Consider the following 14,616-nt stretch of genomic DNA (forward strand, 5'->3'; position numbering starts at 1 on the left):
ATTTGCATTATGTGAAGTATTTGGCCTTGTTCTTTAATAAGCACATGAGAATTGAAATATGAATATTATTGATGCCACTGATGCCTCCTCTTCTAGATCCACAGCTGTTCTGTCTAATTTAGTGCACACTGCCACAATGGAGAGATCACAGGCTTAATATGAGGGGCGCATAAATAAAGATTATTAGGTTAATTAATTATTTTGAATTTATGATTCTTTTATGCCTCCACATAATTACTATGGGCTGCTATAATTGAATTTGAACTTGTGCCAGAGTGGGACAATTTGTTTTCAGGTTACCAAATGGTGACAATGTTGCTGGGTGTAGAGGAAATGACATGAAGTGAGTGCGGCATAATTCATCTGCACTCAGAGGCTGACATCAAACCCACAGAGAGGAAATTAATTCGGTTTCCCTCCTGCCACATGGGCAAACAACATTACACACACAAATAAATAATAACAGAGAATCAAAGATGCTCCTGCGCACATCAGATCGGGCGCATTCATCACCACACTTATCAAATGTAATAACAACAATGTGGAATGTGGAACACCCTCCTTATCTGATTGTATCTCTCTCTCTCTCTCTCTCTCTCTCTCTCTCTGTGTGTGTGTGTGTGTGTGGATAACATGCACACATGTTTGTTTGTCTGTCTGTTCATGCATGTTTATTGCATTAGTGTTTGTCTGATGGGAAGAAGGATATGTTATGCATATAATGTAAATATACTCCATGCATTTATTTCCCTTTGTTAAATTCTTAGCCATTGTAGATAATTTTAAATGTGAAAACACATCATAATTAAATTTTTGGCTGTTTTGTCTAATATAGGATTATGCATTGCATGAGAGTGAACATTTTCAAAGGAATCACTGTGAATGCAAATGCAATCATGATTGCCACTTACCTTCCAGCTGAGCCTCTGTTTTGCTGGTGGAGTTACTTTCATCTATAGCTCTCTGATTTAGACCCATGGGATTACAGAACTCATCCCATCCCATAATGCACCAAATATCCGTGACAATTTTTTTCAAGAAAAGAAATGAGTTCTCAGCAACCTTTCAGCTTGTATGAACAGTATAAAAATATAAAGTTTTTATTTTTATTTTCATATATATATATATATATATATATATATATATATATATATATATATATATATATATTTTTTTTTTTTTTTTTTTTTTTTGTTTTTTTTTTTTTGCACTAAATATGACAACATTCTCCATTATTAGTTGGTTAAAATTCAGTATTATATCCCAGTCATCAAATTTTATTCATTTTTCTATTGCATTGTATTATAAATAAATAAATACAACTTTTGAATTACTGTTCTAAATAATAAATCATTGTAAAATGCCCCCAGTGTGTTTGTAGCCTGTAGCCCCTGGTGGTCATAATTAGGAATGTTATCCAGCTGCTTCTACAAAATGTTTAATTTGGCTGCAGGAACATATGTATGTGTGTGTGTGTGTGTGTGTGTGTGTGTGTGTGTGTATATATATATATATATATATATATATATATATATATATATATATATATATATATATATATCACATCCTCTCTCTTTCCAATTGCCCCACATTTTCCTTGCATTAGTTAAAAAATAAACTACTAATGACTCTCTCCTCCCCACCCCCAAAGCATTGCTTACCCTAAAAAAGATTGAGCAAATGTTATGTTCAAATATCTTCTGCACATTTTGAATTCTGCTGAATTGCACTAAGAAAAGGCGCATACAGCGTCTTTACTTTTTAATAATTGTTTATATTTGATATGACCCATTGAAATGATGTTTCATGTCTTTCTTTTAATTCATAATCGAGTTTAGTTTAATTGAACTACTTCCTTCAGATCAAAGTGTAATTTTGTGTTCCTGTTCAAGCCTGGAAATGGGCAGCGTATTTCGAGTTTCCAGCATGTATATTTAATGTGTTTTTGAGTAAGATGAAAAAAGGAGGAGACTTGCTAGTGTTTAATGCCCTGTTATGTTGGGATTTACAAGAGATTCTGTGATGTTGAGTTTTGGAGTCTGTGCTTAGGTTGAGGATGAGCTAATGGGAATGAAGGCCGCCATGAACTTCAGAAAATACTGAATACCAATATAGCTGTACAATCATAACATCGATTTGTAGTCCAACTCAGAAGGCTATTTCACCCTTGGGAACCTCCTATGGGCTTTTAGAATAGAGCTTTTCTTTTACAAGTAAAATAAGGCCTGTAGTTAGTAAGACTTTCATGAGACTTTTAAGTTTTCTTCTACAACATAAATCGCACATACAGTCAAATCTCAATTTATGTTTACTAAAACCAAAAAGTTGCTACATAAGAATGGTTGCCCTACTCATCAATAATAATGTAATTTATGTTGTAGAACAAAATTTGAAAGTCCCTTCAGGTAATGGTCACCACAGTCTGCTTTATTCTACTCATCACAAACTCATGATCTCAGAAATGCAAATTCTTCCAGATATTAAAAGCTCAATATGGTGAACAGCCACTACTTACACTCTTAAAAATAATGGTTCTGTAAAGGCACCAATGGTTCTATGAATAACCTTGAACATCCCTAGATACTTTCTAATGCAGAAAAGGTTCTTAATAGTTGAATAAGGTTCTTTAGATTATTTTTTTAATGTTCTTCAAAATATTTACTAATTCTAACACGATTAGTATTTACATTTTAATAAGAAATAAATATATCCTTATTAATAATCAATATAAGCTTATTGAAAAAAACACAGGGGCGTGTACAACGCCTGCTAGAAAGTTTTTTTATGTATTTACTTTTTAAGGAATTTACTTTATTCTTCTTATTTTTCCAGGCTGAACCAAAATAAAATGAAATAAATCAATCAATAAAAACGTTTACGCAAAAAAAATATCTTAGTGATTATGAGTTTAATATATTGGCTATAGTGTCCATCCATACGCGGGGGTTTTCTTTCTGGGGCTGATAGGGGAGTGGCGATGGGTGCTTGGGGAGTGGTCGCATGGAACCCCACTCTCTCCCATACTCCTCCATCACAGCTTGATGTGTTGGCTGAAGTAAACAGAAGACCATTGGCTGTCCAGAGTCCCTTGAGCGCTGTAATGAATATGTAAACACTGCTTCCCAAGTTTCTTGGACTAGTGGTGTCATCGGACAGTATTATTCATGTGTCTGGAGGGCTCCATTTCATTTAATTAGCCAAGCTTTGAGAGGCTGAAGTGTCTCCAGATCACCAACTAACCGTAAGCGGTTAATTTGAAACGTAAAGTGTGGATTGATGGAGGCGTTTTTGAAACACTGAGAGCGGGAACAACCTCGTGTTTAAATCACCGAGCTTGTCTGTCAGCGTGTATCTAAGCGGAGAACATTATAGCGGAGTTGCAGTTTGCCGGCTTTCTTTGTGTTGCTTTTCTCCAAGCATGCTTGAACCTCGCAGCGCAGGAGCAGTTTGAACATCGCCAAGCCTTCCTCAACATCCCAAAACTATGGCCAGCGATCATTGCTTATAGAAGAGGATTACTAAAACCACTTACAACATCCTTTTAACCTTTCTCTGTCCCCTTGAGTTGCATTAAACCCGCGTTGTTCACCGCTTCCCTCTCATTCACTGCGCCTGGATTGTTGAAGGACAAGTAAGAGAACAATTGCGCCCTTTTCACAGAGCAGCGCTTTGAGGAAAGAGGAAACATGGATGTATTTTATCCTTCAGCCGGAGGGAATTCTATTCCTGGAGACCCACAAAGCCTGGATTTTCCCCATTGCCTGGGATACTACAACTACAACAAGGTAAAACCTCAGTTTGAACGCCCTGAGCTGGTGTTTCCAAACTAGGAGCGCAACGTTGATTCTCTGTGGTTCAGTACGTTTGAAATGGCGAGCGGTGTAGTCTTTTACGCGACTGCATACTTCATTTTAACCAGTTTAACTTACATATGGTAACTTTGGAGAGTTTTAATGAAAAGGTCGTGCTGTTTCAGTGATTTAACTTTGTAAAGCACCATCATTCAGAGCAGGTGGAGAAGCTACTGCCAAAACACTCTCACATGTGGCAAGCCAACTTAACATTTATTCATAAAGAATAATTATGTTTTTGTTACTAGTAGCTACTTGTTTTAAATAACTAGTAAGTAACAGTATATTTCTTTCACTGATAGCCATTCTACTCATTAGATACTGATACTTACTCCTTTACTATCTGTTAATGAAAAATAACTATTCTGTTGCTTCTAGTAACAAATAGCAAATGTATGTCTAATTATGGGTTCTAATTACTGCTGGCACTTATTACAGTTTTACCAGTTTTAATGTGTTGGATTTGAGGAACATGTAAAATAAAATTTTTTTACAAGGTACAATCATGCCCATATGTAATGACTTGTCAGAAGGTCTGCATCATAGTTAAATTCAAAATCTTACTAGTAACAATCAAAATGCATTTTAGTGTCTATTCCGTATCTGCTAGGAAAACTGCTGTGATTAATAACAGGATGATAGTGAAATAGATTGTGATTTTAGTCCTTATTAGATTACTTACTAGTTAGGGATGCAATTTCTAAATGTTTACATGGCTTGCCATACTCTGCACTTTTTCTGTGCTGTTTCTTAGTCCTTTTATTTTCCTTAAACAGTGTTGAGTCAGCCTATGATACATATTTTTAGAGCGATTTCATCAAGAGTCAGTCCCAACTCTTCCTTGTGTCACAAGTTTTGACTACAAGTTACTTCCAGAAGCCCATAGGTCTATGAATTTAATAATGACTCTCCAGAAGGGGGATGCATGCCTTCAGCAGTTAAAGAAGACTTTGAAACAAAAGGCTGTCAGTGTTACAGGACAATGCATGAATTGTGCTGCCTTACAGACCCTGCTTAATATGACAGGAATGTTTTTATGTGCTCCTAGGGGAACAGTTCTGAGATTCCAGGATTTTAGCTCTCCTAGCAAATCCTTAGTAATTCACGGAACTATAAAATCTCCTGTCACAGTGTTTTAGACTGGCAGGTGTTCTCTTCTCTGTATTAGAGGGGTTTGACTTTGTCTAGGCAGCTCTGTCATATTTCGGCCTATTGATAAATAGTGTCAAAATTGTAAGTAAAGTGCAATAGTTTGTAGTAATAGACAGTAATAGATTGCAAAAATGTCTTACTGTACAAATCCTGGAATCCCTATTATTCTCTATCCCAACTCAAACTAAATTATACGATGTTGGTAATATACCATACTTTGCAGAGAAAGCTAGAACGTGTTCTCTGGATTTTTGTTAAGGTTTGAGTTCTGTTCAGGTCTGTTAAGGTTTTACCACCTGCCAACATAATTATATAATGCCTGACAAACCTAACGCATCTTCAGGAGAAATTTGACCCATCCCTTCTGGCCTTTACATAACTTTCTGCCTTCTCAATTAGCCTATGAAGTAGAAAGTTAATAATGTCACTGCAAAGACTCTGGTTCAGAATGTACTCTAAAACACTTGAACCATAACTACTTTATTTATTACCAAGAGGTAGTGTCTAGCTGTCTTTAGGCACTCTGAGAGGTATTTAGGTTCTGTTTTGAGAACTTTTTTTTAAAAAATTTTTTGTGGAGGTAATGTGCTTTTAATTTTGTGTTTCACAGGACAGTCTTCCACACTAAACACTTGTTCTTAGATGTGTTCCTACTGCAGACGTCCTCATAAAATAAGTCAAATTTGAATTACATCCACAATAACATTACTTTCAGGCATCACATCTTTCTTAATGCCTAATAAAATGACTGACCTAAATCTAATTTGTACTGAAATAAAGGTAAGATCATGTGTAAGGATGAGAAAATAGTGGCAGATGTGAGATAGAAATACGTCCAATTTTTTTTTTTTTTTTTTTTTTTTTTTTTTTAGAAATACAGTTCTGAACAGTTTGAAATGCTGAAACTGAAACCACAGGCTATGGAAAGGTCAACGATCACATCTGATTTGCAAACATCCAAAAAAAGTAGGTGTGTCCAGTCCACAGTTTTAGTAAATTGATCGTTTTAGTGCAGTAGACAATCCGTGTCTGAGGCTGTGAGTTCTTAAACTGAACTTTAGGGTATCCAGTTAAAGGCCTGTACCCTTGAGGCAGCTATAAGGGGTCTTGATTTGTGTCTGCAGCCACATATGCAGTGGATTCTGGGTAATGAGTGTGGTTTTTGCAGGAGCATTGGGTTTATGAAGCGAACACATGTGGTAGCAGTCAGTGAAATTTACTAGAAAAGTGTTCCTGATGGCTTAAATAAACCAGTGCCTACATTTGCAGAATGCAATGTGACTTTATTTTTTTATTTTATATTATTTTTTATTGCAGTTTAGAGTTTTGTGGAATTTTGAATGACACATTTAAATGCTGTTTCTGTTCTGTGTTTGGTCCAGTTTTGGTTTGTATCGATCAACTGTTCTTAAATATCAAAGACAGATCTGTCACACTGAACTAAACTCTATGCTTGCTTTGTAATTTAGTGAGTTTGTGGTTGTATTTACATAATGTCAGGTACAAGTAATTTGCATTCAAAGTGAATTCTATTTACTCTGACTATTTACAGATGTCTAATAGTGTAATTGAAGAAGCCTTTTTATCATGCAAAGGCATTACGTTTGACTGATAATTTTCACTGAAATCATTCAAGGCTGTTGCACAGGAGATATAATGTATAATGATTACATGGATAATGAGACAGCTCATTTTGGCAGGGGTTGTCCATCTTTCGTTTGGTGGTTGTCAGCATTCCTAAACCTATTCACTCTCTCTCTTTCTCTCTCTATCCCGTCTCTCATGAAAAGCATCATTCAGTTATGCAAGAGATGGATGGTTCTCTTTGTCCTGGAAATGTTTGCATTTTGAATGGATATAAACAGATCACTTTAGAACTGCTGCAAAGTTGTGCACACTAATTCACTCTTTGTTTAAATGTAAAAGACACATGTATGTTGTGCAAATTATAAAACAAAACAAAACAAAGCCATAAAAGGCTCATATAGTCAACACTGAGGTTTTTTATTGTACAAACTCCCTGCAGGGAATGACAAGTTGTGTGGGTTTAGTCAGACTGTTTATAGAAAAAATCTGAGTTTGTTTTTTTGACATACTAAGTTATTGCAATTTCAAATGACATTTTCTTCCTTTGATAGCCGACTTATCAGTGTTTACTCATAATTATCTGCCATAAAAGTCAGATGTCAGTGTATCATTTCTTCAAGAACTCTTTAGAAATGCATACATTTTTTTTTCTGTCAGTGAAATCAGTGGAGATATCACATATTGAAACAGAAGACATTTGGGAAAGTACAGAAAGAAAGTAATTTAGTTAAATGCATATTTGCACAGACTGAAGTTGTTATTATAAAGAAATACTGATGGTTGGCGACTTGAAATAATAAATTGTATATATAGTGAAATGTTGCTTTAATTATTATTTTTTCTTAAGCTGTATATCTGAAGTTAGATATTGAGTAATGCTCTTAATAAAGACAGAAATGTTTCCCACAAGAGTGAAGGAAAAGACTTTTACACAAACTGTTTTCGCAGCTGCTGGCACTGATCTGATTTAGCAGGAAAGGCTATGTGAAAATACAACCTCATATAGCAGACTTTTTGAACTTTAAGGACATAGATGCTGTTTCATGGTCCTTTACTGAAGACAAAGACTAGAAGAAATGAGGTGACAGCAGCAGGAAATAGCAAATGACAATGTTGACTAGATTCAAGTGCATGCATTCACTTGTTGACACTGACACGTAGACTCTCGTCCCTCAGGTATATAGCTTTTCAATTTAGACCTATAGGACTGATCCATAAAGCAAGGATTAAATTACACATTCTTAGATTCAAATCTGTGTTCAGTGATACAATGAATGTACACAGCAGGTGTCATTACACACGTGAACAGGAAGCAGCAAAGATCTGATTCAGGAGTTTTAATCGATGTAACAAAATCCTTCTTTGTAGGGCAAGTATACGCGTGTTTGTAGAGATTCTTGTGGCAGATTCTTTCTGAATGGAGGATTTTTGTCAAGTGTTGCTTAATGACAGAAATAAGAGAAGAAAATCTCATTGTTGATGAAAGATAGTAAAGATAGTAAAGATATTTTTAAGAAACTTTCAGTTGTTTTTGTCCATGCAGTTAAAGTCAATGAAGTCCAAAAAACTAAACAGAACAACAACAACAACAATGTATTTCAAGAAAGAATGTAACCGTACAGGTTTGGTGCAATATTAGGGGGAATAAATGATGAAATAATTTTTATTTTTGGTGTAACTGTCCGTTTAACTACCTGATCGTCAGCTAAAGAAAATAGAAATTGTTAGCTGATATGAGAACACTGCAAATGATATAGTTTTGCTTGCCATCTCCATTCAGACAACATAGCATGTTGAGAGCAGAAACAGATGTAAGTGTGCAGTGTGTCTGAAATGTTTCTCATTGCTTTTGCCAGGAATACTGATGTATTTATTAGGGCTGGTCTGAATACCATTTTATGAGCTTTGAAGCTTCAGTAGGTTCAGTGGATGTGGCAAAATTCCCGACAATTCTATTTATGACGCACTGACACAAATTTCAAATGATTTTCAACAGTCGGCTGGTCGCGTCCAATGTAGACAGACTTTAGTTATTGTGACGCGGCGCGACGTGACTAACTGTCGCGTACAGGTGTAGACACGGTGTAATAAAGGCAGGAATCTCTGTGTGTCTGTCTGTCTGTTTACGTTTTTATTATGTCGAGAACCATTCGACTTCACGCGTGACAGGTGTGTTGGCCCAAGGAAGAGTTATGTTGGATTTTGATGCAATATGAACATGCGACACATTCAGAATTAATACACTTTTAATAAACTACAGAACAACTTGAGCCTAAAGCTGTTTCTGTTTTCTAATTCTGTTTGTGCTGAACCATTGTTTTAAGTGGACTCAGACTTGTGATTTCGCCTTCAGGATGAAAAGTCACTTGATGGTACTAGTTGCATATGGCCACGTTGTGTAACCTACATAACGTATCTCGTTCAGTGCCTGGGAAGTGACATCATTTGGTGTAAATAGCGATGTAATTCACTCGAGTCCTTCACCGCTAACCGTAACCAATGGCCATCTCAGATGCATCGGTGATTGATGGAAGAAAGGTAACCATGCCAGTACAAGCCCCAGGCTCAAGAGCTCATTTCCACTAACCCCCATCAGCAGACTCTTTAATAGTGGCTATGATTGATTTAGTAGCTGGCTGATATGATGTTGTGTGCCTGGGCAAATATGTAAATTTGTAGCTGACACGCACCATTAGCCAGGCCGGATCACACTCTATAAATCATGCCTTTAATCCTCTACATGCTGCTTCCTGTAAATGCTCTTCATCTCATTTCCTCCGATATTACCTGTGTGCCTCATCTGGTTGCTATACGTTGAGTTAACTGATGGTATGAATGTCTGTTTTTGCTTCTAAGTGAAAGGCATCTATGAATGTGTTTGATGAAACTGAGTGAAATAATAAATGAAACCTGAGGTGATGTACTCACATATGTGTGTGTAACTGCTGTGTGTGTATTTAGATTGTGAGAGAGAGGGAAGGTGAGACAGAGAAAAAGAAAGGAATCATTGATCCCGAGCTGCTGAAAACTGTCACCAAATCTTCCCTTGAGATTGTGTCGAACAAAGGTTTGATGGCTCCTCTTCAAGACAGGAATGTGGCCCATGCTAAGGGCACAGCACATCTGACAACACATTGTGCTGATGCCAGTCAGCTATGTGGAGAGGGTTTAGCATGTCCTCTTTCTTTTGTTAAGAGCCCAGCTGAAATTCAGATTCTCATCCTGTTCCAAAACACTTCTCAAATCTTATTGTTAGGAAACAAAGGGTGCCAATATGGAATGCTGATCACTCAGAAGATATTACAGTTATGACAATGGCTTCCGATGAGAGAGAAAGGAAACTTTTCCATACATTGTTTTAGCTTGATGGGGTCAACAAACATCTCTGTTACAGTATGATGAGCTAGGCAAGTCTTAGAAAGTATTGCTACAGTTTTCCACTTCTTTTGGGGTTATATGTGTGGAAAGATTATTTAATGGTCTCGTATTGTTGTATTATTTAGGCTATACAGAGCTGTTGATTGACATCTTTGTATACTGCATGCTTATGCATATACTTTTATAAACTGCTGAGTTAAGTCACAAAGAAATAGAAGTAGCAGCAGTTCTTTTCTTCTTTTTCATCTGAAGTACATCAGAGTGAAACGAGCCATTGAAAAAGAAAAATTGTAGGGTGGTGACTTGTTTCTTTTCATCAGTTGAATTGAGCTGAATAGAACTTTAACTGAATTCATGAAAAATAAGATACATTTTAGTTCCTATGAATTTTTTTTATTTTTTCTCAAGTGCAACAGTCAAACACATCCATGTTTACACAGAAAAAAAAAAAAAAAAAAAAAAAAAACAATGGAAAAGCAACACAATCAAATAAAAAACCTGTAAAGTACTACCACTGTCTATGTCTGATATTTCATGTTTGCATGATGGTGACAGGCTGAAAGCTGCTGTTGTTTTAAAGAACATTTAAAGTTAATAAAAGTCTACTGGTGTTATACCTTCAGTCATTTTGAATTTGACTTTGAATTTGAGATTTTCTAAAATACTTTTCCTCATATTATTTCTGAAAACATAATATGTATAAGACAACTTTGTACAATATGTAGTTGTGGTTTCTGCATCTTTTCTGCAAAGATATTTAATAATTTATTTGTTTAACAATTACATCATGTTGATAACTTCATGTGTGCTGCACTTGAAATATCTAGGGGGGTTAATAAAGAAATGTAACTTGAATCAAGTTGTAGTTACATTATTAAGTTGACTAGTTAAAAATCTTATAAAATTTCTGGAAAAAAAAATTAGATTTATTTTTTTGCAAAAATCGCTCAGCCCTAATTTTAAGATTTAAAGATTTTAATGGTCTAAAGCAAAAGAGTTGTAAAAATTCTGAAAATCTTTTAGAGCTCATAATTTGTTTAAAAGGATAACATTACACATTAATAAATAAGTCAGTATATATAAAATTATTTAATTTAAGTGTCATGTTTGTGTTTTTTTTGTTGTTGATTTATGTAAGCTATAGCTTCTGAACTTTAAATCAAACTATACAAATTATTTTATTTAATCAATTACTGCTTTATTGAATCAAACACAGTCTAAATATTATTTGTGGATTTTACTTTCATTTTATTAGAAATAGGCCAAAAGTGCCCCCTACGTAATTAAAACTTCTTACTGAACAGGCATTAGGACCCAGGGGAGGCTGCCGCTGCACATGCCAATACTGTTATCACAAACCAAACGCTCATTCTGTACGTGCATTCTCAATGTAAATGCAGCTATCCAAAACCGTGAATCTAATCTAGGGTCTTAAGTTGAAATAAATCCCTATCCACTAACGTTACACTGAATTTGCAAAACACCTCAATAAGATTTCCGCATTGCAGAAAACACGGACAGAATTGTGGAATCCAGTCATATGATGGAATTTACTGTAGATGCGGATGAAGTTTGGATGAATTCATCAAAAGTAGGTCAGTACACTTAAATAGAGTCACAATATGGACTAGTGTCTGTAAATATTAAGCCACAAAAATAATATTTTAATATGAATCCAGAATGTTCTGCGTGTATGTTTATGTAAATGGAACAGGCGCACGGTTTTGTTTTCTACACATACAAAGTGTGCGACGCTAGCTGTGATTTCTACTTCTGTCATCTCACTACATGAGTACATAAAAACATGAACAACATCTCCAGAACCGCTTTGACTCCCTCTGAGAGTCACTTCATTAGCATTTGACAGTTTCTTTTGAGTAAAACTGTAGTCATTTGATTTACATAGGCTACAGAAATGTAAAAGTTCCTAATAGCAACTCGTCAAAATATAAGTTTGGGTTAGCTTAAAGAAATTATCAGAAATATATTGTTGTGGTGCAGTATGATATACATAATATTACAACAAGTAGTACAACTTTTGTTTAAAAGAATATACTTTTTAATATTTTTAATAGTAAAACCATTGTTTGCCAAAAATAAAGAGTTTAATTCTTATACTTATTATATATATTTTTTTTTTAAGTTAACCCATTGATGTGCTTTAGATGATGAATTGAATATTCGCCTTTACTATTGTAGGTTATATTTTAGCGATCAGAAAAGAAATAATGAAGAATTATAAGAGGTTATGCTATTATACATACATTTCTAAAATGTAAACCTATCAATATATCTATATATCTATCTATCTCTCTCTCTCTCTCTCTCTCTCTCTCTCTCTCTCTCTCTCTCTCTCTCTCTATATATATATATATATATATATATATATATATATATATATATATATATATGTATGTATATGTCAGTTCAGAATATTCCTAAAATCGGTCTACTTGATCTGTAATAATCGGTATCGGCATCAGAACTGAAAAACACATATCAGTCGACCCCTACAACCAAATGTCTTGTTGGTCATCATGGTTGTGGTTGCTTAGACAAAAACTCAGATACATACTTAAGAGGTGGCTTTTATCTTTTGTCGTTTCATTGCATTGAGTTAGGACACAGTGTACGAGATAACATCTGTCTGAATTTATATTGAGCTTTATATAGCTCTTCAAGTGTAGTGTTTCTGAGATTATAATTGCACTAATGATTGCTCTCATTTCCTTTGACCTTTTATACATCATTAAAGCTAAAAGGAAGTAGAGGAAACAGACTATTTAAAGAACAGTCTAGAAAATGTATGTTCATGGCCCTACAAAGTATATTTTGGTCTCTCGATGCTCTCACAAGCTTTGTCCTGCTTTTCTAAGTTATCGACCTCTCAGGCTTATTGCAGGGATATTTTCAGTGACCTAAAAACAGCTTTTGCTCTGAATCAAGTGGTTTCTAAAGATCCACTCCGTAAGTGTGCAATACAATAAACTGTTTTCTTTATTTATGGTTAAAACTAGCTACTTTCAAAAGTTGCTCTAAGTCCCATATCTTATCCAATAGTCTCAACATTTAATCAACTCGAGCTCTTCTATTATAGACTTAAACACTTTTGATTGTTACTTTATACTGAGGGTAACATGAGTCTCTACATATTCAATCATTTGTGACAAAGAGGTACAGTGTCAGTTGTTCAGCGTCAGACTGTTTGGTTTTCATCAAACTAAATTTTTTTATATCCTTTTGCAGACATGAAAAGTTATAGAAAAAGAGGAAGAATGGAGAGATAATCTCATTATTGTAACTGAAGAATGGTACATCAGATACCACGTGTCAGAAGATAATATAAAATCATACTGCAGAGCTTCTGTTAGTCCTTTGTCAGGTTGCGCCACGCATACCCACAATGCCTTGCAGCTCCAGGTTGTCCTGTATGAACTGACAAAGACAGCAGGTGTGCAAATACTAGTAAGGCTCACTGAGCAAAGAGTTCAGATAGTGAGGGTAAACAAAAGACTCATTTGAATGAGCAAACAGAACACATATTGAAATGACTTGTACGAGTAACAACATTCATAGACAGAGAAGACAGCCTATAGAGCTGTTACTTTAGTATTTCTTTCTTTCTTTTTTCACGTTATAATATTTATATTTTTTCTTTCTTTCTGTCTTTTTTCTCTTTCTTTCTCTTAACATGAGATTCCGTTGGATTTTAAAAAAACAGTAAGGTGATTGTGTGCAGCTGGAGACTGTGTTATGGAAATTAGGGACTAATGTATATTTGCTATTAGCTTAAAAAAGGTCATCGGTTACTGAAACTATGGGTAACTCCTCCCCTACTTTCCCACAAGGTATTCGGGTACCCATTAAATATCTTCGATTCGAGTTCTTCTTCTCAAATTGAGCTACCATCTCCCTTGTTCTCTCTCAATATTTTAATTCTAGAGGTGCATTAGACACTTCGTTTTTTATGGGAATGTAAATCTCTGTAATTTCTGTTAAATAAATCGTCATGTACACTTTGGCTCTAACACTGTACTCTCTCTCTTTCCTCTTTTCCTTAATTTGTCATCTATTTTTCCAAATAGATTTGGTTTCTTATGTTTAGACAAGCACTTTGTTTAATTGTTAATTCGAGGCTGTTCCTTTGGAATCGTTTGCTTGCACTTACTTACTTTGTCAAAGCCGAAGAGGACCCGCCGTTGTCTCCCATGCCTGAGGCGGAACAGGAGCGTGGTTTTGTTCTGTAGCGGCACATTGCTCCAAGGGCACTGATTTCCAAAGGCTGGCAGCTTGTGCTGACATGCCGACTCATTTAAATTGTGCTTGACAGAACAACCCAGGGCAATTAATCATTTGACTAGCATGTGGAATGATGCTGTATCACAGACAGAGGAGAGAGAAAAGGACCTCTCGCACGTTTGCTCTTCCTATCCGATTCGCCAACCATGAAATTGTTATCATGCCCATGACAGCATATTTTCCCTTGTAATAAAAATCTGCTCTATTCAGAGGAGCTCTTCTTTTCATTAAGACAGGGCAGTGGACATTCACTTGCTGTCACTTGTATCATAACACATTAAGACATATGTTCTCTGTTTAATTCTAAATGAAGACAATGTTCTGCCAGAGGGAAGAATGACGAAAAAGA

At 35.4% G+C, this 14,616-nt stretch overlaps 1 protein-coding gene across 1 annotated transcript in view; it reads left to right on the forward strand.

The window, feature by feature from the left end:
- Nucleotides 1-2,893: 2,893 nt before the first annotated feature.
- tox3 (TOX high mobility group box family member 3) overlaps nucleotides 2,894-14,616 on the forward strand; it is a 50,830-nt gene continuing 39,107 nt past the window's right edge. The window contains exon 1 of the mRNA XM_026267593.1: nucleotides 2,894-3,785. Within this exon, the coding sequence (XP_026123378.1) occupies nucleotides 3,687-3,785 (99 nt within the window). The 5' untranslated portion in view covers nucleotides 2,894-3,686. The remainder of the gene's footprint in view (nucleotides 3,786-14,616) is intronic.

Source organism: Carassius auratus, chromosome 7 (assembly GCF_003368295.1).
Source record: "Carassius auratus strain Wakin chromosome 7, ASM336829v1, whole genome shotgun sequence".
Lineage (NCBI taxonomy): Eukaryota > Metazoa > Chordata > Actinopteri > Cypriniformes > Cyprinidae > Carassius > Carassius auratus.